The sequence below is a fragment of the Centrocercus urophasianus genome, unplaced genomic scaffold, assembly GCF_019232065.1.
Source record: "Centrocercus urophasianus isolate 14NV4802_14NV808 unplaced genomic scaffold, USGS_Curo_1.0 seq_30, whole genome shotgun sequence".
NCBI lineage: Eukaryota > Metazoa > Chordata > Aves > Galliformes > Phasianidae > Centrocercus > Centrocercus urophasianus.
This window is the reverse complement of record NW_024884867.1, coordinates 1,297,658-1,323,362: the sequence shown is the minus strand read 5'-3', so window position 1 is coordinate 1,323,362 and position 25,705 is coordinate 1,297,658. Positions and strand designations below refer to the sequence as shown.

The window sequence follows — 25,705 nt, the reverse complement described above, 5'->3', positions numbered from 1 at the left end:
AATGGGCTACAGGGGCAGCAATTATCCTAATTGACTTTGCAGTCCTCAAACATCTTAATTGCTAACCGTGCCCCAGGGCTGGAAAAGCCAGGAAAGGAGTGGTGTGGGGTGATTTGGAGACGCTTTGTGTAGCAGGGCGATGGGTGTGGGCATGGAAATGTAACCTTCAGCCCGAGCACAATTACAGTGCACTGCTGCCTGCTATATTAAAGTGGGATCTGAGAGCAAACAGCCGCTGGCAGGGATCGCGCTGAGTGTTTAGCGAGGGATTTGCCCGTGCCCAGCCGATGCTGGGGCTGCAGCTGTCGGAAGCCCAACCCCGCATCTCCCCTCTCTTACCCCTCCGAGGTCCTGCTGCCCTTTCTCCTCTCTTTCCCCCTGCTGAAGTACACAGAGGCTGCTTTCCTGGTTTGATTGTCTGTTTGGATAAGAGTTCGCTTGGCTTCCAAGCGGCTGATGCTCAGCTTTTTTTTGTTTAGCCAGAAATGCAAGTGAGAGGCGTGATGTCTTATTAATAAATGGTGCCAGTGCCGTTTGTGCTTCATTTTGCCTTTCTTCAAAAGTGGCTGCACCTCCTGCCTTGCTCTCTGACCCAAGGCTGCTGGAGTGGTAGGAGCCCACTTCCCCCAAAGCTCAGTGGGTCTTTTTCTGGGGAAAAAATGAAGAGCCTTCCAGGATATCTCTAAGTTTGGCAAAACCTCGTATTTTGGTGCCTCTGCACCTCCAGCTTTCTCCTGCATTAACCCTGGTAATTTCCCCATCTTGCCCTCTATAGATACGCTGTCAGTGCCTCGCTGGTCCCCACAGATCCCCCGCCGAGACCTGGGCAACTCCATAAAGCACAGGTATGCAGGATGGGGGCAACCAGTGGGGACACCAGAGCTATCCCTGTCCCATCCCTGCTCCCCCAGACCTGCAGCACAGTGTGTTGTGTGTAATGGGCGTCTCTGTGTCCTCCCGTTGCACAGCACCAGAGCTCTGCAAAAAGTTCCCCCTTTCTCCTGCTCGGCTGCATTGTGCCAGCAGCCCACTGTGCTGCCGTTTCAGCTCAGATTTGGGTCAGATAAGGCTTGAGCTGCTATCAATAAAAGCCACGCGTTGGCCGTGACCTTTCCAACCTTCAGCAAATTTCCCATTTCCAGTTTATTGCCTGTCTTGAGGGAGGGCGTAGAGCTGAAATAACCTCGGTGTAGGCTGGAGGCTGAGTGCTGAATCTGGGGGGGGGGTTCAGAACCAGGCTGTTCTCCTTGGTGCCCGCTTTGATGTGCTTTGTAGCAGGCTCTGCATAACCCGAAGGCAGACCCAGGGATGTGCTCTGGCATCTTTAGAGAGGTGCCCCTGCATTTCTCTGTGTAAAGCAAAGGATAAATCGTGGCTTGGCACACATCTGGATGTCTGTGCCATAGGAACCATTCAATGCCTTTTTTCTGCAGGTTCTCCACCAAGTACTGGATGTCCCAGACCTGCACTGTCTGCGGGAAAGGAATGTTGTTTGGCTTAAAGTGCAAAAACTGCAAGTACGAAGCTCTGTGGGCTGCAGCTCCTGGATGGTGAAGCTGCAGTGGTGGAAAGGGGCAGGGTTTGGAGATGGGAGGGGGTCAGCATCTCCCTAAACTGAGTGGGAAGTGGGAAAACACCCAGCATGGGGCTGAGCGGAGGTCTGAGGGACAAAAGCCTTCTGTTTACCAGCAAGTGTGTGGCGACCCATCCAAACCCACAGCAAAGAAGTGGGACCGTGGTGAAGTCCATAAAGTCAGCAGGAGATGGACAAAGATAGCGAGGCGCGCACTAATGCCATTTAAATGCAGGACTGCCCAGCCCCGGGCCGTATCGAGCAGGAATCAGCACTTAGTGGAACTGCTGCTGGAGCCCAATTGCCTTGCTAGGGATCAGTGCTGGGAATTTGCTGATTGTCTGCTGGTAACTGAGTTAGCAGGGCTATCAAGCGATAACGATCGCTGGGGCCGCTGATTAAATGCTGATGAGTTAGCAAATGGGGGTTGGAATCGGGGTAGGGAATGCAGAATTATTGCTTGGGTCTGGGTGGTGGTGGTGGTGGTGAGGGCTTTCTGGAAGTAACGATAGTAAAAATTCTGTTTTGTTTTTTTTTTTAAAAAAAGTGGTGATTCTTCTGCTTGTTTTTCCCTTGAGCGCCGAATGCCGCCTGCATGCATCGCCTCGTTTCTTTGGGAAACTTTCACCCTTTCCCTCTGTATGAGGGCTGGAGAATGGTCAGGATGTGCCCTGCTCCTGCTTCCCGTGTTTGCTTAGAAAAGAGCAAACGCATCCCATGCTTTTAGAAAGGATTTCTATTTGCTGACTTTTGCGTAGCACGCAGCCCAGTGCTACTTTCCCACACCTGTAACAGGCAAATCAAACAAATAGAGAGAAAAAAAAAAAAAAAAGCCCCCAAGTCTCGAATACCAAATTAATCTCTGCCTTTCCCTTAAGGAATGGCTTTGCAATAAAAGCCAACATGCGAGGTTCCTGAATTTTCATTACCCAGCTCATTGACTTGTAGCTGCTGCTGTTTTTCCTCCTTTGCGGATGGCTTTTGAATCCTGTTCTCTTTTTTCCCCCTTTTCCCCTGGCTCTCCCCATCCAGCGGACTCTTTTCCACCCCTAATTGGGAACAAACAGGAACGTTTTGAGGCGTGGGAGCTGCTGTTGCTCTATGCGCAGCCACAGGGTGCAGCCCTCCTGGGCTCTGACTCTACAGAGTGTTCACCACCATGCCTACGATGCCCTCATTATTTGGGTTCAACATTAGAAATATCACTCAGGGACCGTGCTGGGCTGCTCACCCATGGGACCGTGGCGTCCCCAAGGTCCCCAGGCATGCGGCGATGCCCTGGAGGCCGCATCCATCCCCACCCCTTACGGCTCTCTCTCTGTCTCCGCTGTAGGCTCAAGTGCCACAACAAATGCACCAAAGAGGCCCCTCCGTGCCACCTGCTCATCATCCACCGCGGAGGTAAGGGCCTTTCTTCCGCTTCTGCCTCCCGGGATGCTCTCGCCAGGTAAAACTTTCAGAAGCCCCCGGGCGACTTCGGGAGCCCGACCCTCCATCTCGAGGCTCCCGAAACCGCTTTGGGCGCTCTGTGAAAATTTTACCGACCGTCTTTTCCGCTTGTAGGGAGACGAGCCGTGCGGGGCGAGGCAGATTTGCATTGCAAACCGCTTCCACCCACCCTCCCCCTGCCACCTTTTCTTTTCAGATTCCCCACCGCACGGGGTAAGTGCCAACAGGTTTCAGCCTTTTGCTTTGGAGAGCTCAGGGCGTGGGACCGGACCCGCTGCGGCGCTCGGTGCATGGGGGTCCCGGCTGCGCCCCTCCAGATGCTCTCATGATGCTTTCAGAGCTGCCTGTCCCGAGAGCTCATTGGAAATACAGAGAAAATTGGAGATGCTTGGAAATTCAGAAATTTGGAAATACAGAGAAATTCAGAAATTTGGGCGCGTTGGTAAGCCCAAAAGGAGATGTTCAGCTGGAGAACCCTTCCCACCTCTTCTCTTCCAGATTTTGGCCAGGTGCTCTGATGGTGGAGGATGAAGGGCTGAGACTGCTTTAGGGGAAATATTTGCAGTGCCAGTTCCAATTTCTGCATTTAATTTTGAGCTAATGAGCGTGTTACACACTGCCCAAAGCATGCTCAGTATTTTAGCCCTGGGGAAACGCATTGTGCTGGTGGCGCCCTGCAAGGCAGTTTGGCGTGGAGGTGGGCGAATCCCCAGAATTGGGCTGAGCACTGGAGCTGCCCACCTTCGGGGTAGTCCCTGCAAGCCAACGTTCAACATGAATGCAATAACCCTCTCCCAAAGCTTCTGAAAGGTCCCTGCTGCGAGCGGGAGGCTCTGAGCCGGCTCCCTGCCCACCGCGAGGAGGAGGATGGATGGTGGCATTGGGTGGGAAATGGCTCACACTGGGCTTTGGTGGCAGCTGCTCTTTTCCAAATGCCTCTTTACATCGTTGGGACTCTCTCTTTTTTTTTCCCCATCCCTCTCCATCCCCGTTCCCTGTTCCCTTCTCCTCGCAGCACGGTTGGTGCGGACCGAGTCGGTGCCCTGTGACATCAACAACCCCCTGCGCAAGCCCCCGCGCTATTCGGACCTGCACGTCAGCCAGACGCTCCCCAAAACCAACAAGCTCAACAAGGTGAGTGCGTGCCCACCCATCTCTGACCCCCAGCAGCTACGGAGGTTCTGTTCCCCTATCGTTCCCTTCTGTGCTCTCCAAGAGGGGATCAGGCTCCACATCCCCAAAATCTGAGTGCTTTTGTTGGGGTTTTGGCCACCACTTCTCTGGGTCCATTCATCACCCACCCAGGGCATCAAAGCCATGGAATCACTGAATGGCTTGGGTTGGAGGGGACCTCAAAGATCACTGAAGGAGTTTAAACCCCATGTGGGAGAAGAGCATTGAAAGGCAAGGGATGTAGGGAAGGCAATGTACGAAAGGCAAAAAAACCATCATGCCCTATGCTTGGAGCAGGAGGGGTCCTTTGGGTTTTCCCATTGCTGTAGCATCTACTGGGGCTCTGCAAGTCTTCAGGCACATCACAGCACCTCTGTGGATACTCTGTGTGTTTTATGTCTACCAACCTTATTTATTTTAAATGGCTCAAAAATCACATGGGATCAGAGCTATTGCCTAAGTCTCATGTCCCTGACCCAGCCAAGCCAGCCCTGGCAATGCACCTGGCTCCCTTTCTCTACACTACATTAATCATAATAAACCAGCGTGGGTTTATATTAGATGAGATTTAGAGCCTGTTGCAGTCCTTACACCCTGAGCTGTTAGGAGATCCTCGGTGTAATTATCTGCCTTGCTGTTATTGTGGCTCTGGTGTGGTGCAAATGGCTTAGGGGGCACCTGGGGAGGATGAAAGCTGCTGCAGGAGCCAACAGGAGCACAGAGGCATTTCTCTTTTCAGTGCAGGTCCTTCAAGTGATTTGTTTCATGTAGGTATTATGCTCTTTTATTTTATTAGAGGGCACTGGGGAAGTGATTCAGCACTGGGCTGGGGCAAGGAGGGCAATCAGCACTGCGCTCCTTCTGCCACTGCATCAGCTCCTTCCTCAGCTTACCTCTAACCAGAGTGTAATAATGCACTCTGTATTTTATGCTCTGAAAACCACAGATGAGACTCATTCACTCACCAAGATATATAGATATATGTCCTAATATACATGTGCATATGCAAATTCAATGAACTGTGCTCAGCTTAGAGGAGGCAACGGGGCATTACTAAGGAGGACCGATAGCAACGCCTGCATCAGCAGCAGCTGGAAATGGTCCCTATGCTTCTGCAGAGGCTGTGACCCCAGCACTCCCATTCCCAGTAGGGCTTACATGCTTCATGCTTCAGGACCCCTCCTTTCTTTGATGTTTCCAAAAGTATTTCTCTAGAGATATCCCATTTTCTGCATGTAGCAGAGGAATCACTTTTTTTTTTTTAGCATTTGGCCTTTGTTTAAACCAAGCCAAGGTTGCTGTGTGTGTCAGGATGGACCATACAGAGTGTGGGTGGCGTTCCTGAGAAGCCCAGCTCATTTAAAACCTCATCAACTGGGACAAAATACCGACCAGGGAGGCTGGCAGGTCTTCCCATGGGTGTATGCTTCTGGAGGTGGAAAATCAGAGCTTGCAGAATGTCTCCAAAATGAGCAGCATGGATGAGGTGGGGAAAGTCTCTGTTTTCTTCTCAGATGCTCAGATCCCTCAGGTCCTCCTTGCTGTTTTGCCCCCAGGTGGCCCTCAGTGCCCCATATCCGTGTGCCCATCACAGCTGTCCCAGCCTTGAGCAGGATCAGTTAATGGAGCGCAGGTGCATTGCGATGCCCAGGTGCTGCCTGGAGAGCCTTGCCTGGTTCTTTAAACCTGCCGGGAATCAGCCTGTGCTCCAGTTAGGACGGTGGATTTTGGCTTACAGAGGTCAGCAGAAGCTGCCAGGTTCATTACACCCATAAGGACCAAACTGCAGGAATGTTTGTCCCCAGCTTTATGGATTTGGAGTGCTCTCATCTCTGGGTGCGCAGCACAGAGGGGTTGGCAAGGAAGGAGCAGCCTTGGTGCAAATTCTGAGTACGCACACAGGAAAAAAAAGTCAGGCTGGGGCTCCAGTTGTCCTCTAGACCTTCTCAGACTGTAGCAGTGGGTTGAACCATGTCGCTACTACTTGTTCCTTGGTGTCTCCTGCGTGGCAGCACCTTGTGGTGCCGTTGTCAGCACTGCCCTCATCCTCTCCCCTCCCCAGGACCACATCCCGGTGCCCTACCAGCCGGATTCCAGCAGCAATCCCTCCTCCACCACCTCCTCCACGCCATCCTCGCCGGCCCCACCACTGCCACCCAGCGCCACGCCGCCGTCCCCGCTGCACCCATCCCCGCAGTGCCCACGCCAGCAGAAACAGTTCAACCTGCCAGGTACCAGATGTGTCCACCTTCTGCAGATATTCCACAGAACTGGGCACAGAGGGAGCCTAGGCTCTGCCTCGAGGCGCTCAGACACCCGTGACTGAAACAGGGCCGGTGAAACTCGTTGGTTCCATGTCACCTCCATGTGGCCTCATCTTCGGTGGGGTGGGGGCCAGGTGGTTGAGTTCCTCCTGCATTTCCCCATCCAACCTGGCATTGAGCACCACCAGGGATGGGGATTTATTTTGTGCTGTTTGAAATGGAAATCAGAAGGAAAGCCCATAGTTGGCACCTGGGGGACCTGGGCTTGTACTGGGCTGGCAGGAATGGAGCTCCAACCCATTGCACGTGTGAGCAGCAGCTGGCAGGACACAAAGCAGGACTTACCATGCTTTCAACTTTCTGTGTGGGAAGATCAGAGCGACCTCGGTGAGATGGTCATCTTGAAAATTAGAATTTGAGCTGGGAAATCACAACATGGTGACTTTTTCCCCTAGAATTACCTTTGGGTCTCCTTTGATCTTGGATCAGGATTGCTCTGGTCCCTCTGTGGAGTTGATGATGCTCTGAGGTCTCAAAGCTCAAAAGGAGAAGCCGAGAGTTTGTATTTGGGATCTTGAAGGTCAGGATAAGACCAAGGCACTAAGAAGGTGCTAACCTCTGGTAGGCTCAGCAGCCCTGTTTGTCTTTGTTCCTTGTGCTCATACAGATGAGTGTCCAAATGCACCAGGAGGGATGCAGCCCTGTGCTGAAAGGATGTTTCCCTAATGCTTGGCAAAAACCTACATTTAGAAATGCAGGATCAAGCAAAAACAGGTGCAACAGCTGCAAATTCACTGCCTGGTGTCTGTGGGACGAGTCGCAATGTTCACAGCCCATGGGTTTTGCTTGCAATTGAGCATTCAAATCCCACGGGCAGCATCATCTCTCCCCAAATGTTAATTACTGGTGTGAAGGAGTTGCTGATGCTGGCACAAAGCAGGGAAGTTTTAGCATGATGAGCTGCTAACCTGACTGTTGTGGCGTCGTCCCCCAGCGCTGCCTGTGGGCTTGGCATTTGTACAGGCACAGAGCACAGAAGAGCTTACAATACGGTATATAAGGAGGAAATGCGAGAGGGAAAATACCTCTGCACACATTTAATATATTTATGGAGCTGGGGAGGGAGCGTGCGCAGGATGGATTGCATTATCTCTGTTCCCACAATGTGGGCAGGAGCTGTGCTCGGGGTCAGATCTCATGGTAGAGGATTGGGCACAGACCCATGGTGTCAGGGTCAGTGCTTAAGCCCACTCTCTCTTTTGCAGCCTCCCATTACTACAAGTACAAGCAGCAGTTCATTTTCCCAGGTATGTCTCCTCAAAAGTCTCTCCTATGGTGCAGAGTACTGAGTGTCCCCTTGGAGATGGGCAAGATCCACCCAGCTCACCTTCCACCTCACTGGGGGTGGGTGCATGGCTGGATTTTGCATGAAGATGGGGTTCTGCCAAAACCTGACACCTTGCTGCTGAACCATGCGTTCTGAAGGTTCCGCAGGCTAGGGGATGCTAATTCATAACCAGACTGAATAGCACAAGGGCATGTCCCAAGGTTTTGGAGCTTTGCTCCCTATCCTACTCTCACTGCACTCTCTCCTCTCTAGATGTGGTGCCTGAGACGCCAACCCGAGCCCCACAGGTGGTCTTGCACCCCGTCACATCCAACCCCATGTGAGTGATGTCCTTTTGGAAATGCCATTTGGGAAGGGTTTGAAAGAGAGGGGTTTAAGTGGCTGGGATCACCTGTTGGGGTCTGAAGGATGCTAACTTATTTTTGGGGAAGTTGTAGGGATAGGGATGCCTTAAAGATCAGCAAGCACTTCTTGCATCCCTTGGGAAGATGATGTACCTAATGTCAGTTTTCATGCTGTAGTTGTTGTGTCTTGTTTGTTTTTTTTTTGATAGCCTGGAAGGAAATCCATTACTTCAAATTGAAGTGGAGCCCACGTCAGAGGTGAGATGCTGTGTGTTTTGCATGAGGAGTGAAAGGAAAAGTTCAGAAGCTGCAGCTGATTAAGACAGGGAACGGGGGCTTGGCATTTTGATGCCTTCGTCATCTGTACACCTCCAGATACAACTCACAGAACTGTTTGGGCTTAGCCTTGGGTTCTGTTGGCACCTGTATTATATGTATTTCAGGGCATGTTTCATGGGAACCAGATGATAACCTGATTATCAGCCAGACCTGTCCTGCCCAGTCACAGCGGAACATGGACCAGTGATGGGTCTCAGTAGGTCGGCTTGGTGGTTGGATTTAGTCTTCTCCAACCTGGATGATTCTGGGATTTCGTGCTGCACCTGTGTCCCACCCCATGCAGTGGATCCCATGTGGGCTTTGTGTCTGCCCTCAGGTTTATAATCAAAGAGATATTATGAGACACAAAAGTTTGACGTAGGGGCAGGGTTTGAGGATGTTCCTTGGCAGCAATTTCCCGCTTTATGGCACGTTGCACGATGCAGCCCCACTGAATGCCCAGGTGGCAGACGGGTGCTGTTCCCCACGTGTCCACCTTACTGTCCCCACACAGAATGAGGAAGGCACCGAGGAGGCTCAGGAGTCAGAGGATGACTTTGAGGAGATGAACCTCTCGCTCCTCTCCGCCCGCAACTTCCCCCGCAAAGCCAGCCAGACCAGCATCTTCCTGCAGGAGTGGGACATCCCCTTTGAGCAGCTGGAGATCGGTGAGCTCATTGGCAAGGGCCGCTTTGGGCAGGTCTTCCATGGCCGCTGGCACGGGGAAGTGGCCATCCGTCTCATCGACATCGAGCGGGACAACGAGGACCAGCTGAAGGCTTTCAAGAGGGAGGTGATGGCGTACCGGCAGACGCGGCACGAGAACGTGGTGCTCTTCATGGGAGCCTGCATGAGCCCTCCACACCTTGCCATCATCACCAGGTGAGACCCAGCATCGTGACCCCGTCAGGTTTTCATCCCAGAATGATTTCTCATGTGATCAGCTTCTCGTCGAGGTGCTGAGAGGTGAGGCTTGCCAGTCTCCCAGATGGCTGTGTCAATCTCTATCCCCAAAGGGACAAATTCCAGCTCGTTATGCCAGCCTCTGTCCCTAAAGGGATATCCTCCACTTGGCCATGCCAGCCTCCAGCCCTACAGGGACCTCCTCTCTTTCTGGTAATGAACCTCCCGTGATGCATCTCTTCTAGAAGTGGAGCCTGGTGTTTTGTTTTCATCAGAAGGAGCTCAGTGGGGGGCTGGCTGTGGGATGGGGTCAGCAGCTTCTATTTCCATGGAGCTCTTGCATGGCTCCTGGGTCTGTGTGTGAATGGGAGATGGGGTTTGGAGCATGGAAAACACCGATCAGCAGGTTTTGTGAATAACTTGGTGTTGAGAAAATGGATGGTTTGGCATCTGAAGGATTAACAGAGTGCAAATGTGGTGCCAAATCATTCATGGAAAGGCAGGAGGGCAGCAGAACTGGAGAAAATGGAGCACATGCAGGGGCTCCAAGGAGCTGGAGCTCATTTGTGGGGACTCCTCGATCCCAAGACCTTGCAAGATGAGTTATGGTCTGCTGGAGCATTTCCTGTCTCTCCCAAAGTATTTGCCCCCACGGTACACCAATAATTGTGTGTGGGACTCAAAGTGAGCTTGGGATGGGGCCAGGGGAGGGAGATGCTGCCTTCGGCGCAGTCACAGAGGCACTGCTGGAGAAATACTTTGAATTACCCCTCGTCTCCTGCTCACTGAGGCCTAACGTGACAGCATTTAAAATATATTTCTCTCTGAATATTCAGCTGTTTCCCTCACCTCCAGCCTACGTGTGCTGCTGCAGGGCTTGCTGTGGTGCTGCTCAGAGAAGTTTTCCCAAGGTGAAGTTGAATTTCCAGAAAGTCTGTGTTGCTGTATCAAAGCAGCAAGCCCTTTGCTGGGCTTTTCAGTCCTATTCAATCCCAGAAATGGAGTGTTAGATATCTACGTATATTTTAGCTCTGGAGTGTTTTCCATCCTATTACCTCTTTATACAAAACCACTCAGGTGCCGTTTTTGACAGTTTGACAAAATAAATGTGTGCGCCACAGTGGCTTGATGCATTGATATTAGGGCTGAAAAGCACACAGCTCAGCTTTCTTTTCTTCCCCACCTGCACTCGGTCCTTTGTAAGGTCTAAGTACGGCGTTATGCGATTGCCTGGGATACAGCTTGGGCTTGTGGCATCTCTGAGTATTGCGTGCTCACAGTCCTAATGATCTCTGCTTCATGGACGTCTCCTTATCCAGTGTTGTTTGCTGGAGTAGCAGGTATAGCAGATAATGCAGCCTTGGAGGATCTTCCTTCATGGTGAAGGGCAGAGATAATGGCTGGGCACTGCGGTGAGAGGACGATGTGACATCAGCTGGACTAGGAGTATCCTGGACCACTGTTCAGGGTGATGGCAGTGGCCTGGGATGCTGGGGGCGGTGGGGAAACTGCAGCATTAACCATTGCTTCGTCCCTGAGATGCATCCTTGAGTGTCAGGGAAAGGGAGAGATTGGGCTGCTGGTGGGAATTCAGTGGTGGTTTGCACGGTGGTGGCTCCGCCGGAGCTGCTAATGGATTTTCTCTTGGGTAATGAGCAGTAGGGACAGTTAGCATTCATCTTAATTATTCTTGAGCACGAGCGATGGGAGCGTGGTGCTGTAAGATGAGCATGGAGCTGCGGGAAGCAGCCCCACAGCCCTTCGCTGCTGCAAAGCAGGGAGTGAGAGCCCACATTTCAGTGCCTGTGGGCCCTTTCTGAACGCGGGGGTGGGGCTGAGCAATTTGGTACACGGGATTTCTTGGGAGACCGAGGAGATGGCTGAAGAACATTATGAATTGACCTGATGAGGGCTACGTAAGGAGGATTAATTTGTCGAAGGTGCCTTTCAACAGAGGAACTCTGAGTTGTTCTGCAGATGGAGCATCTCCAGCACATCCCGTAGCCAGTCCCTGTGGTGCTGAGGATGAACAGCGAAACTGAGAGCATCTAGAGATGGGGAGAGCATAGGGATGTCCTGAACCATGCTTGGTCTGGGACCAAATGGAAAAGGAATGAAAGGGTTTTGTGTTCACAATGATTGAATGGGCTGCAGGGGCAGCAACGCAGCGCCTGGGAGCTCTGCACTTGAAGACCCAATAATTCTGCACTATGGGAATAAGGGGAGATCTTCACCTCCTGACATTTACATCCCGGCTCAGGTGCACAGGATTTGGGACTTGTAGACCTTAATGCTTAGGGAGCTGGGGATGAATATTTAATGGGGTGTGAAGGACGGGGTTCTCTCTCTAGGGTGCAAGGCTTTGCCTCCTATGAACCTCCCCACGCTTGAGTCCCCCAACACCAGCTTTGGCAAACAGCCTCCTTCCCTTTTCTGTTGTTTTTCTGCTCTGGCTTCTGCCACCTTTCGCTTTCCATAGCATTTAGAGTAATGAAGCTCGTAGATCATATAATAAATAGGTATTGACTTCTTGCCACTGGATGGTTCAGAATGGATTGACCCGTGGGAATACACTTCTTCTCAATCAATAAGAGGCCATCGGGCTGGATAAATCTTGATAACGACTGACAAAGGGAAAGTCAATATGTGTATTAATACATACATTAAGTGAGCATATATCTTCTGCCCGCAGACAGTGATGCTCAATGGCAATGCTGGGGAGACCGAAATACCCAGAGAGGGGAGGGGCTGGGGCTGAGATGGGCACCGGCGTGGTGTCTGTGGTGCTTTGTGCTGGAATGAGGGATGCAGCATTCGGGCACCACTTGTTCGCAGCAGATCTGCCGCTGGGGACAGGGGCTGCTTTGCATTCCCCTGCCTTGGAGCTGCTTTGCAAGCAGCTGTAGCAGAGCTCGCCTCCTCTGCCACTATCTCCTTGAAATAAAAATGCATGGAGTTTGCTTTTTCTAAATAACTGGCTGCTTCCCAAGGCGTGATGGGCTTGGAGGCACTTTGCAGGGAGGCTGCTCTCCCTCCTCCTCCCCCAGCCTTACTCTGTAATGCCGAGGAGGAAAATACAGCTGTGTCTGTTGCTCCCATCCCAGGACAGTAGGGAGGATGCAGTCGGGGACGAGCACAACAGTGCACCTTCACAGCTCCCTGCTAACTTTGCTCCGCACAAAGCGTGCTGGGGCAGTTTGGCTGTGGGGCTGCAGCCTTGCTGCTGGTGGCTGGCTCCTGGCTGCCAGAGCTCTGGGAGGTGTTAGGTTGGAAACAAGTGTTTCCTGGCTGATAAAGCCGAGGAGAGCCCGGCTGTGCAGCCCTAGTATGCTTCACATAGGAGCTGGATTTTTTCCTGGGGGTTTTTCCCCCTCAAGTGATGCTCCAGGAGGGTCTGGGCTTGGGAGGATGCTGCTCGGAAGGAGGGCTCTTGCAGTGCCTGGGGTTGATGCTTTGTTTTGACTGAAAAGAGTGTTTGTGTGCCTCCAGTCCCCAGGAGGAAGGAGAGCCCACAGAGTTTGGCAAAACAATGGGTGTGGAGAGGAAAGGCGGCTCCCAGAGGGCATGGCAGTTGGGCAGGAAACAAAGTGAATGTAGTCCTGGGGCAGGAGTGTGTCTGTGCTTGGTTTTAGGGCATTGGGTGGCTGAGGGGAGAGCTTTGGTGTGCCCCAGTGACACTGGGATTTCTCAGTTTTCTGTTGCTGCTAACCCTTGTTATTAATTCTCACTCTCTGTCTCTCCCCTGGGCATAGGATGCTGGCCATCGCCATGGCATCTCAGCCGCTTCCCATAAATCAATTGAGCAGCGAGCAATGAGCTTCTTGGGGTCTGGCATTTATCACTTTGGGGTGTTCATTTAATGGGCCCCCGTGACATTTGCGCCGATGGTTGGGCAGAGTGAAGGAAAGCACAAAAATCCTACTAAAGTAATGGCATCACGACCCGAGCGCAGCCACTGAGGTGCTATCGGCACTGAATTTATTCCAGCATGAGTGAGCAGGAGCTGGGCTGAGGTCTTAGACCCTATTGAGCTGATGACCATCAATATTGCAAGGAGGATGAGGCTGCTTCCGCATCAAATGAGAAAAATACTGCGAGGCAGTGCTGCTGCTCTCCCTGGCTCATCCCTCCTGAATTGTTCCTCTGCAAGTCGCTTTGACTTTGCTCCCGTTGCTGATGTTTCCAGCCCACACTGGTGAAATGCAGCATGTTTATAAAGCAATTTGGGATTTGGTTTGCTTGGCTGAACACTTCAGAAACTCATTTTGAATAGTGAGCACCTGCAGTGGGATGGGGCCAGGCTGTCCTGGGGCTGGGGGGGCTGCAAGGGGACATTTAAGGTTGATATGAGGGCCAAGAGACCATGGGTTGGAGTCATTGAGCATCTCCCCATGGCTCTGGTTGGGTTTGGTCTCGTGTCACCACCTTGCCTGCTTTGCTGGTGGGTGCAAATAAAGAGGTTCAGGTGGAAGAGATGAATGCTTGCTTACGGATGTGCTCTTCAGATATTGATGAGCTGGGATCCAAAAGAAAGCACAGCTCAGGTGCCATTGTCCTCAGTGTCACGCTGTGGTGTCACACGCCATCCACAGCCTTTCAGCAGTGAATTCTCCAAGCAGAAAGGCAAGGAATGAGAAGGGCCCGAATGACTGAGAGCTGCCATGAAAAGGTTCTGCAGGTGTTGGTTCAATAGGCTCAGGTGCTGCATAATAGGTGCAAACGGGGCTTTGTGGCTGCACTGGCATCGCTCGCAATTAAGTCAGAGTTATTCATCAGGGGAATGTGAGCAGTGAGTCATGGGGTTGTATCCCTGGGGCTGGAGGAGTGGTGCTGGCATGTCCTTACTCTACCATGCCGCGTCCTATAGTGCCATGTCCCACTGGCAATTGCTGTCCTCGCACCAAGCTCATGGCATGTGTGGCCAATGACTTGTTCAATGAATTCCTCCTGCCTGTAGACGAAAGAGACGGGAATCTTGTTGGAAAGGGGCTGTGGGTTACCACTGTCATTTAGAGATGCAGAAATTGGAGGTTTTTTTTCTCCTACTGAGCCCTTTTCCCAGGCAAACAGCCGATCTTAACTCACTCCAGGGCTGAAATCACAGCCCGACCCAGCACTAAGCTCTTTGTTTGATCTGTAACATTGATTCATGACTAACCCAACCCATAAGCAACTTTGGGTAACTGCTCCGGAGGGAAACCAGTGTTTTCTTGGGATCGTGGAGAGCTGGGCTGTGTGTGTGAGGGGCAGGGAGCCTATTGCATCCTGCAGCCTAAGCCCCACAGGTCCATTTTGCAAACCAGTGCAAAACAAAACAAAAACAACTCTCCATGGAAAGAGAATTCACACCCATATTACTGTTTTGCACCTTTTAATTCCCGCTGCAGAAAACCAAGGGCAGAGATTTCCTCTATCACTTATTTCCAAGCTGTATTGAGAGCACTTCAGAAAAGCTCTTGTTTGTCTATAATGGCAGCCAAACCATTCCAGCAGGTAAAGTGTCTGATTTGGGTGGAAGGAGGCAGAGTGGCCCCAGGAGGGGCTGGCGCTGCTGCCTTCCAACACAGCAGCAATGAGGTGCACTGACAGATGCTGTCGCCTTGCCCAAAGTGGTGAAATTTTGGATTGCTCCCATTCCTGCTTAGCTGCCTCACCTGGAAATGGTGCCTGTGAGCCGCTCTTGGCTTTGGGGCAGGAGGGGCTGCAGGAGCTGTGATCCCATTTGGAAGGAGCAAGCAAGGATCAATCCCAACCGCAACCCATTCAAACCTCAAAAGCACTGCGGGAGCACAGCTTTCCCCCCCGTTCTGGAGGTGAGCCCCAAATTTGGTAGAAATCTGTGGGCATCCAGACATTTCCTTGTGGTTTGCAAACCAAGGGCTGGCGGTGGGCGGGAGGATGGGAATGAGAACCTGTCTTCACGTTCGATAACGAGATCAATTAACAGCTGTGCTCACAGCCTCTCTAACGAGAGGCGCGCCTGCCTGGTGCTTTGTTTCCTGGGCACAGGTATCCAGTCCTATCTTTCTAGAGTTGCCTATAATGAGTGTGGGTGGATGCAGAGGAGCTAAAAAAGCCCTTTTTTTTTGGTGGGTGGGAGTCAAGGCAGCATCCACCCACGTCTTCCATTATGATATTCAGATGTCAATATATTTTTAATTGGTTTATGTGTCCCCCCCCCCCCATCCACAGCTGCCTTTGGTAATTAAGGCTCTGTAAATAGATTTTACTGTAATTGGTATAAGAAGGAAAATTGGAGGACATTGTAGAGTGCATTGGGGTTTTTTGTGTGTTTTCTTTTTTCCCTTACTCCCCGTCTTTCCTCTTTTGACTCATGTTACATCTGTGAGCATTGTATCCCACAGGGGAAGAGGTGGGAGGAGATGTGGGCACAAAGCTCTCAGGGAGAGGTCCAGCTGGTGGCTGGGGCCTGGGGATGGGGGCCTCTGGCAGCAATTTGTGTAACCCCTACCACTGATGCTGAAATTAGGGGATTTTTGCTCAGCAGGAGTTTGTCAGCTTTCTCCCTTTTTCTGTCCTTCCAGCTTGTGTAAAGGACGGACTCTCTACTCGGTGGTGAGAGACGCCAAAATCGTCCTGGATGTCAACAAGACGAGGCAGATAGCACAGGAGATTGTGAAGGTATGCTGTGGTCAGGCGGGACGCTGCTGTCTGCCGTGGGCACCCAGATGAGCTGCGCAGGGTGCTGGGACCAGCAGCATCTCTGGCTTTGAGCTCCTTGACCTCAAGTGAACGCTGCAGGTGGGACCTTCTGTCCCCAGCCTGTAACAGGGAAGAGGCCACGAAATCCTGGAATCCCAAAACATCCCATCTTGGAAGGAACCCACGAGGATCGAGTCCAACTCCTGGCTCCACACAGAGCTCATAATCCAAACTCAGTGTCTGAGGGCGTTGTGCAAAGCGGGGCTCAGCATCCCCACAGACAGCAGTGAGGTCCTGTGGACACCGTGGCTCAGCATACATCAGCAACAAAGAGAGCTCTGTGAGGGCTTTTACACCTTTAACACAGAATGGTTCCTGAGGCACCAGACGTGGGTCCTACCCCAGCAGATCAAGGCTGGGCAGTGCCTCCAGCAAATTTCAGGGGCTGAGTCCATATAAGCAGCTAGTGATATGCACCTTCATGATGTACCTGGCTACGGTGTGCCACAGGAGCTCTGTGTCTGCCCCAGGGGTGCCCCGAGCTGGGTGATGTCACCTTCTTGCAAGCTCCAGCCTTAAGTTGGTGTGCCCAATGTCTGTTTCCCTATTCCTGTTCTTCTCTTTCTGATCTGTATTTTCCGTTTCGAAAAGATGACTTTTTCCTGCTGAGCAAATGTCACAGGCATCACACACGTTCTTGCCTCCCAGATGCTCACAGCAGGTGCTAATGTCTCAGGTCAACCCTTTCCCAGTACCAGTCATGTCTCCTTATGCTGACCAGGGTCTGCAGGAGCAGCTGGGAGGTTGCTGCGTTAGGAATACGTTGGAGTCCCGAAGCTCTCAGTAGGTTCCTGCAACCCACAACAGACAGCAGATGTGGGGCTGCCCTCAGTGTATGTGGGATGCAGTGAAGCTGCTGTTAGAAGAAGTTGACTGGCTGGGGAGCATCACCCAGAGGAGCTTGGACCATGAGAGGAGTTTGAGCCCCACTACCCTGCACTCGTATGGCTTTATCCTTGATTCCCTGCATGAGTCAGGAGATTCTTGGAGCTTATGGGATTACCGGGTGCAAAGGCTCTTGTTCCACTGTGATCCTCTGGAGCTGAAAGTTAATTTGTTTTAGGAGCAAAGCCGGCAGAGGGAGCTGGATTTTCGTGTACATTGGAGCAAAGGAAGGTGACACTGAGCCGGGCTTGTTGGCTCGGCTTGTCCTCAGGCCTGGAATTTGTGGATATGTGGGATCTGTGTCATCCCCTGTGGAGGCTGTGGCTCATCTGGAGGACTGGTTGCTGCTCTAGGAGTGCCTTCAGCAAGGGCTGCTCTGTGCTTCTGTTCTGCAGCCTGCTCTCCAGCCTCCCTGTGCCCCATGTTGCAGAGCAGAGCCATTATTGAAGGCTTGGTAGCATGTCTGGAGGGCGGTCGTGCCTTGATCTGAACATCAGCATCCACAGCCCCTTTGGCAAGCATCATTTTTTATCATACTGCTCGGACCCCTGCATCCCAACTCTGCAGTCCAACCTGTTCCCAAATCTCTTGCGGTCCTGGGGGCTGCACCGTCCTCTTAGGGTTCAGGGGCAACCCCAATGTTCCAGCTGTGCACACAGATTTTAGTGTGCTGTGGGCTTTGGGATGAGCTGCCTTCACAAGCTGAAGGTGATCAACAACCCCAAATCACCAGACAATGTTTGCAGTAACCCACATCTACTGCACGAAGAACACAACGTGAGAAGGCAATGGTGGTATTTTACAACAGCTTTTAAACCTTAGCATTGCTCCATGTGCTGGGGCTTGGAGACCCCTAATTAATTTGGCTCTGGCACCTGGGGCATCTGTGTCTATGAAGTGCTCAGAGCTGGGATGGTGGGAACCCATTTCACTCCTCCCATGTTGATGATGGGCAAAGGATAATTGCTCTCAAGCAACAGCTTGCTGCCCGTTGAGCATTTATCCTCTGGTGCCCCCTCTAGTAGAAGTTTCCTTACTCTGCTTATGAGGATGAAAACTGAGACAGCACCGTGGGCCTTGCTGCAGCCCAATGAACATCCCCGTGAGCAGCAGGTCTGCCCACAGGCAGCTCCATCAAACGATGCTCTACGAGCCTGGTGCAGGCGAGTTTGGGTTTCCCACCCATGGCCTTATTTTTGCATCATTAGCAATCATTTTAATTAACTGCCAAGTCTTTTTTCCTAGGGGAAGACATTAAGGCAGGGCTCCTGCCGGGCTCTGCTTTCCAGCTCACTGTGCTGGGACGCATATGGGAAGCCCCGATGGCTTCAGCAGGGAATGTAGTAGTGGGATGGAGAGCTCTGACTTGTTCCCCTTTTGCTCTCAACCCTGATAGAGAAGGCAAAACCATTACTGCCAGTTTTTCAGCAGAGGGTTTCAGGGAAGAGAGCAGCTTTGCTGTTTCTCAGCATAATCAATCAGCAGACATTGGTGAAGCTGCCCCTTTTCTCTGTTATCCTGTTTCTATGTGCTTCTTTGTCAGCTCTGTTTTTTTCTCTCCTCCACCCTAGGGCATGGGGTACCTGCATGCCAAAGGGATCCTCCACAAAGATCTCAAGTCCAAAAATGTTTTCTATGACAACGGGAAGGTTGTGATCACAGACTTCGGCCTCTTCAGCATCTCGGGAGTTCTCCAGGCAGGCAGGTAGGATGTGGTGCAATGGAAACCCAAGCTTCATCCTTGGTCCTAGAACTGAGGGCATGGGGAAGGAACCCCAGAAGCTCTTTTGCACGTGCGCTTGGCTCTGTAGCCTTGGTGGGCATGAAGACAAAGAGGATTGGAGTGTCTTTTGGCTTTGCTTCAGCCATCCCCCAGCAGTATCCCTAAAATCCACCAGCATCTGCTCCATCCTCAGCTCCCTGGCTGCTGAGTGGTGCTGCATGCTGACCTTTGGGTTGCTGTGGACATCTGGCCGCGGTGCCTGTGCCTAACTGAGCGCAGCGAGCAGAGAGCCAAGCTCGGGACATTTACAGCCTTGCAACATTTTGGTGTCTCTTTGGGTTTGAAATAAGGCACATTTGGTAAATGTTCCTTACTAAATGTCTTTTTGCCAGTGTTTTGGGAGGGTTGCAAGCTGTAGGCTTAGCAGCATAGAGAGTTTCAACAGCCGTTCAGGGGAGAAAAACAAAGCTAGAGTGAGGGGGGAGTGAAAGAGGAGAGAAGGAATTAAAGTTTTATCTTTTGTCTTGAGCAATGCCAAAGAAGTGCTGCTGACTTTGCAATTCCCACTTGCCACTCTTGGTTTTCATTTGTCCTCACCAACGGCACGTGGTGGGCTTTTGTGGATGGTGGGACTTCAGTCCTGCCCTTGCAGTTTCCTCCATTGGGGTCTTTGTGTGCTGGATTGGGCAAAAACGGCCAAAGCTTTTGGGAATGCTGCAGTAGAAGAAAGCAGCTGGTGTTTTGAATGGGCCTGAATGCATCAGTAGATGGGGATGTTCCACGCGTGGCCTGTCCCTGTTTACAGAGAGGCTCTGTAGGTGAAACGTGAGATGAGGCAGCAGGGAGATGAGTACCCAATTAAATGGGATGATGCTCAAGGTCAGGATGCCACTTGGTGAGGTTGCTTAGTAGAGGATAGGTGACATGTGGAGCTGTACAGACATACAAGGTCCTCTAGAAACAATGGGCATTCTGCTGGAAAAATGAGGACAGTGCAGAAATTCCTGTCCAAGGAGCTTTTGGGGTGGCCTCCCTTGACTGTTGTACCCACGTGCATCTCCTGTTGGAATCTGCACCCATCGTTCACCATGGATTTTGAAGCAGAAAAGTGCCTGCAAGTCTGATCTCCTTGTTCAGGTGAAGTTGTTATTGGTGGTTGTGGTGTCTCACGACTGTGTAGAGAGGGAAGCAAATGTTGGCAGGCCAGACTAAAGATGGTGATGTTACTTCATGCACAGATGTGAATGAGGACCACTACCTGGCCTGTTCTCACTAGAGTTTAAAAGTGCCATCACTTAAAAACCCTCCTCATCCTCCTAGCCACAAGATTGCCTTGAATGCACTCGGTGCACTGATACCAACACTGCTGAAAAATGGGATGGCTGTCACACCTACAGCACACTGCAGAGAAGTTGTTACCTGGCATCTTACCCTGGTGAAATCGTATTTATTTTTCCTGTACTTAAACATTGTGGGACTTGGTAGAGCTGCTCCAGATATTTATTTTTCCTGTACTTAAACGTTGCAGGACTTGGTAGGGCTGCTCCAGTTATTTATTTTTCCCATATTTAAACGTTGCATGGCTTGATAGGGTTGCTCCATATATTTATTTTTCGTGTATTTAAATATTGCCGGGCTTGATAGGGCTGCTCTGTAGTTAGAGGTGGTTTGGAGTGGCCTGAAGAGCTCTTCTGCTCTCACTGCTGCTCTCTTGTTCTGTGATGTGCCTGGGTTGGTTATGAAGTCGTGAAATTGCCATAATTTAGCCAAATTTGGGATTGCTCTGGAGCTCAGCCTTCTCTGCTGGTAGAACTGATGCTGGGGCACTGACTGAGTCCAGGGCTCCATCAGTGTGTGCTGTTACCAGGATGCAACGTGGGAAAGCTTCACACAAGAGAGAGGGTACAGGGGAGCTCTGTTACCTGGTGAAGCATTGGTTTGGTCAAGCAGCTCTGGAAGGAGCAGGAGAGAGCAAGTTGTGCCATCAGTGCATCCAAGTGCCTGCGGGAGGAAGGCATCAGCATCATCCTCAGCTGTTGGCCAAATGATCCCAGTGCGTTTGTACCGGCTGGGGGGACCTCGAGGAGATAGGGAAATGATGGGCTGGAAGGGATCAAACACCTGGAAACACTGATTGCTGGGCCGTGATTGGGTGAGTTGGGTTGGAGTGCACTCCTGGAAGTCCCTGGTCTGTGCTCAGGTCTAAGCAGGACCAGCTCAGATGTTGATGCTGGTGGGATTTACCCAAGGAAATGTTTGTCCCTGCTCTCCTGAAGAATTTTGGTTCAAAGTACGAGAGGTGATGGTCTCAAGTTTTGCCATGGGAGGTTTACATTGGATATGAGGAAACGTTTCTTCTTGGAAGGAGTGCTGATGGAGTGGCACAGCTGCTCAGGGAGGTGGTGGTGTCACCAACCCTGCAAGTGTTCCAGAACCATGGGGATGTGGTGGCACTGGGGGATGTGGTCAGTGGGCATGGTGGGGTGGGCAGGGACTGGACTTGGGGATCTTAGAGGTCTTTCTCAACCTGAATGATCCCATGATTCTGTGATTGTGTGGGGGGTGACAGTGAGAGCCAGAACAGACCAAGGCACCAGCCCAAACTGTGCCCTTCCACCAGAGACAAATATGAAGACATCTTGCCTGCAGGCCTTTGTCACAGTGGGGCTAAAGCCCAGACTTGCAAGGATCCTGAGGGGAAAACCAGGCTTAAATGGGGTGCAGGGCCTGGGAGACAACAGTGGTTCTCCCTGCCCTCCCCAGCACTCGAGCTCCTGGCTCCTTATTCTTACAGGAGGGAGAACAAACTGCGGATCCAGAATGGCTGGCTGTGCCACCTGGCCCCTGAGATCATCCGCCAGCTCTCGCCCGACACTGAGGAGGACAAGTTGCCCTTCTCCAAGCACTCGGACGTCTTTGCTCTGGGGTGAGTCCCTGCTGTGCGATGGGTGTCTGGTGGGGCAGTGTTGGTTGTGACCTGCTGCCATCACTGAGGCATGAGCCTGCTTCAAAAGAATTTGAGTGAAAAACCCCCAGGCCCCCCTCCCCCCGTGTCACAGGCAGACAAGGGTGAATCTGGGAAATTGTCTCTTCTTAGCATGGGTACTGATGGGAAAGCAGCTGGAAGTGGAATGAGGATGGGGTAGGATGAGAGCATGGTAGTGTGAAGCAATTGGATGGAGGCATGGTGGGATGGAGATGCAGCGGGATGAGGAGGTCACAGGATGGGGATGCAGTGGGACGGGGACATGGTGAGGCGATGCAATGGAATGAAGAGTTCATAGGATGAAAATGCAGTGGAATACGATTGTGGTGAGATGATGGGGTGAGTGGGATGAGGATGCAGTGGGATGGACGTGTGGTGGAATGATGCAGAGGGATAGGGGTACAGCAGGGCGATGCAGTGGGATGAAGATGCTATGGGATGCAGATGCTGGCCCACAAATCCCCAGAGCCCTCCAATCCTCCCTGCTGGGTGCCTGCAGATGGTCTGAGCAGCCGTGGCTGTCACTGGGGGCTGAACGTGCAGAGGAGGAGATGCCAAAAGGCTGAGCAGGGGAGAATTGATGAGTCTCCTTCAGCGGGAACGCTCAGCCGACCGACTCATCGCTCCTGCTATTTATCTAGCAGAAAGCATCCTTTGTGTCAGGAGTCCCATCACGCCCTGATAAAACCTTTCTCAAGGCGAGTGTAGGGCTGTGGTTTTTGTTTGATCTTATCATGCACACCTTAAAGACTGCAGGCTGCAGTGATTAGTTTACGTGAAGCTGTTATCCGAGGTGATATTTCCATCAAAACTGCAGTAATTAAAGCTGAAAGAGTTTGGATATTCTCTCCTCCAAGGCAGAGCGTCAGCTCGGAGAAAAAAAAGAAAAAAAAAAGTAATTAGGGGATCTGATCAAGCTAAGACTGTTACTCAGGCTTATTTTTTTCTGCAGTGGGTCCGCCTGCTCCCCACTGAACATCTCGGTGTGTGCCTGCAGCAGCAGCCGAAGCATGCGGTCTCCTCACTGCTGTCATGCACAATAAATACAGTTACGTCCCATCAGGGTAGATATTATAAACGTGGAGCAAAACAATGGCTGTGGACAGGGCTGCCCACCCGCAGTGGACGATGCCTCAGATGGATGCTGCCTCTGAGTGAGGGGAAGTAGCTCAGGACCTCGTGCAGTGGAGAAAGGGATATTCTCCCAGTTCAGGGAATGTGAATGGGATGTTCCTCTGTGTTGGGATTTTCGGCCTCAGTTTTCCCACCTTGGAAATGGGAGCAGTGGCATCTTTGTACTGAGCACTGAGTGACACTGCTGGCCTATTTGGGGGTGAAGCAAAGATGCTGAGCGGTCTCTGTTGGTTGTGATGGGGTTTGAGTTGGGACACGTTAGGGTGCCATTTGGGTGTCCCCCCCCTTGGAATGACCCTGGTCCTGGCACTGCTCTCTCCCCAGCACCATCTGGTATGAGCTGCATGCACGAGAATGGCCCTTCAAGACACAGCCGGCGGAGGCGATAATATGGCAGGTTGGGCGAGGGATGAAACCCAACCTCAGCCAGATCGGGATGGGCAAGGAGATCTCGGTAGGTGCCACGGGGCAACCAGACCCATGGGGGGGTGGGATGGGGGATGTGTGTCGGGCAAAGGGTTCTGATGGTGGGGCTCGGTCTCGATGCTGAACTCGTCCCTTTCATGGGGTACAGGATGGAGATAGGGCTCCCTAGTGGGGCTGTATGAGGTGGGGATAGGGTTCCCTATAGGAGATGTGGGGTGAGCGTATGGTGCGTGGGCAGTGGTTATGGGACCACCTCCGTGTGCTCACCTGTCACTGTGCGTGGCTGCAGGACATCCTGCTGTTCTGTTGGGCCTACGAGCAGGAGGAGCGACCCACCTTCACCAAGCTCATGGACATGCTGGAGAAACTGCCAAAGCGCAACCGTCGCCTTTCCCACCCTGGGCACTTCTGGAAGTCAGCAGAGTAAGTCCCTGATACCCAAACCTCTCCTCCCTACCTATGCTCCAAGGCAGGAACTCAAGCAACTCTGTGTCCCCACGTGCTCAGCGCTCCCGGGAACATTGTGCAGCCAGCGGTCGGATGTCCCCTGTGTCACCCGGAACTTGAGCCAGCATTGATCAGGATGGGAGCTAATCGCCAGTCTGTGTTCTGAGCAGGCACTGGGGGTGGCTCTGCAAGGAAAGCTGAACCCCAAAGCAGTGGAATGTGTAACTGCTGGGGGTCTGGGCGTTATTGTGGTAGGATCCAAAGCAGTCCTACACGAAGGCCATGGGCACAGGAGACAAAAGCCCCCTTGGGGTCCTGCTGATGCGTGCACACGGATGCACTTTTGGGGACTCTTTTGCAGGACCTCAGTGCTGCTGGACACAGTGCCCCACATTGACTCTGCCATCTCATCTCTTTTCCAGGCTGTGACAGGAGGAGCTGAGGGATGGTGCCTTCCTCCCCTGCGTTTCTCCTCTTCCTCGCTGCTCTCCTTCATGTGCCAAGGAAGGAAGAGCGGTGGGCACTGTGGGATGGACTGGGATGGGATAGAACCACCACAGCCTTTCCCTGCACTGAAGAGGAAGTGATGGGCAGAGACGTGTGGGGACACCGTGGTGGCAGGCAGACAGCAGGGGCCGTGCACACATGGGGCTGCAGGGCTGCCGGGCCCAAGATGTGCGAGGGCAGGTGGCTTCTGTTCAACCCCCGGGCTTCTCTGATCCCAATCGGTATGGTCCGTGCTCACAGCACTCTTTTGGGGCTTGCTTTTTTCATTCTAGGGGATTTTATTTAATTTCCTAGTGTTTTTATTTTAAAAGTAGAAAGCTAAGGGGGGAGAGCTGCTGATCTGTGGGTTTGTGTCGCTCTGTTAGCTGCTCCCTGCAGGGAAATGCACCCACAGTGCCCCCTCCTCGGTCCCTCACCACGGCAATGGTGACCTTTCACAGGTGGCTCTTTGCTCCTGGCTGTGCCCAGGTCCTCCCCAGGCTGTCCCTCTGCAGGGCCCAGCTCCACAGCCTCACTAGCTCATCCCTGTGCCTGGCACGGAGCTCATCTGCCACCCCTTCCATCTTGCCTTTCTCCTCCTCTCCCTCTGGTTACAGCCGTGGGGTGCTGATGTCTGTTTGTCAGATGCTGTGGGCTGTGTTGGGTTTTAGGACTGGGAGCAGGGGGAGCAGTCTCTGGTTGTACAGAACCAGTGCCCCCCTCCCAGCCCCATAGCCATCCCATGCACCCGCAGCCAGAGCCCATCAGCTGTGCTTTGTGCTGCCATCCGAGCACCTCATGCTGGTGTTTCCCTTCCCCTGAGCCCATTCTACATGAGCTGTCATCACGGCAGTGGAGAGAAAATTGTGTTTTCAGGATCCTATTGAGCATAATTGCTCGTTGGGAGCCATCCTGAATAATTCAGCCGTTCTGTAAGTCGGCTTGAACTCAGATGTTGCAAAGCAATCGGCCTTGTATGTCTCAAACTGTTGGTGTCTGAACCACTTTATCCAAAATGAATGAAGGTTAAAGCCCTCTGTTCAGTGCTGGGCAGATCATTACGTGAGCAGAGATCCTGAAGGTCCTTCCTAAGAATGTCCTGGTTCTTTGGACAAGGCTCAGGCTGGTGCTTTTCAGGTAGTTTCTGTGCCACATGGTTGCCTCCTGGCTGTTTGCACGAAGGATGGAATTTCTCATCCCCTGCCCTCCCCAACACAACCCAGAGCCCTGTCCTACCCCAACCTTCTTCTGCTGTCTTCTGCTGCCTTCCCACCTGAACAATTCTCTCTCCATCCTCTCTGTGTGTGCCATAAGCATTGCACTAAACCTCAGAGCCTCTCTGACTTCTCACCAATGCCTTCATCCAGGGGTCTGTGGGTGCTGGGGATGGGGCTGTTCCAGTGCCCTGTCCCCTTCTGTCCTGTCCAGAACCATGCCCATGTTGAGTGACAGATGCAGGAGCAACGCACGGCTCTTGGTTTTGTTTTCCAAGGAGTTGTGAACCCTCTAGGTGTGAATTGGAA

At 52.2% G+C, this 25,705-nt stretch overlaps 1 protein-coding gene across 1 annotated transcript in view; it reads left to right on the top strand.

Moving 5' to 3' along the window:
• KSR2 (kinase suppressor of ras 2) overlaps window positions 1–23,676 on the top strand; it is a 47,256-nt gene extending 23,580 nt beyond the window's left edge. Inside the window, 14 exon segments of the mRNA XM_042828982.1 lie at window positions 776–845; window positions 1,434–1,517; window positions 2,907–2,980; window positions 4,038–4,156; window positions 6,258–6,426; window positions 7,725–7,766; window positions 8,060–8,126; window positions 8,361–8,409; window positions 8,984–9,351; window positions 15,918–16,014; window positions 18,552–18,685; window positions 21,498–21,629; window positions 23,148–23,277; window positions 23,539–23,676. Coding sequence (XP_042684916.1) covers window positions 776–845; window positions 1,434–1,517; window positions 2,907–2,980; window positions 4,038–4,156; window positions 6,258–6,426; window positions 7,725–7,766; window positions 8,060–8,126; window positions 8,361–8,409; window positions 8,984–9,351; window positions 15,918–16,014; window positions 18,552–18,685; window positions 21,498–21,629; window positions 23,148–23,277; window positions 23,539–23,676 — 1,673 coding nt within the window.
• The last annotated feature ends 2,029 nt before the right edge of the window (window positions 23,677–25,705 follow it).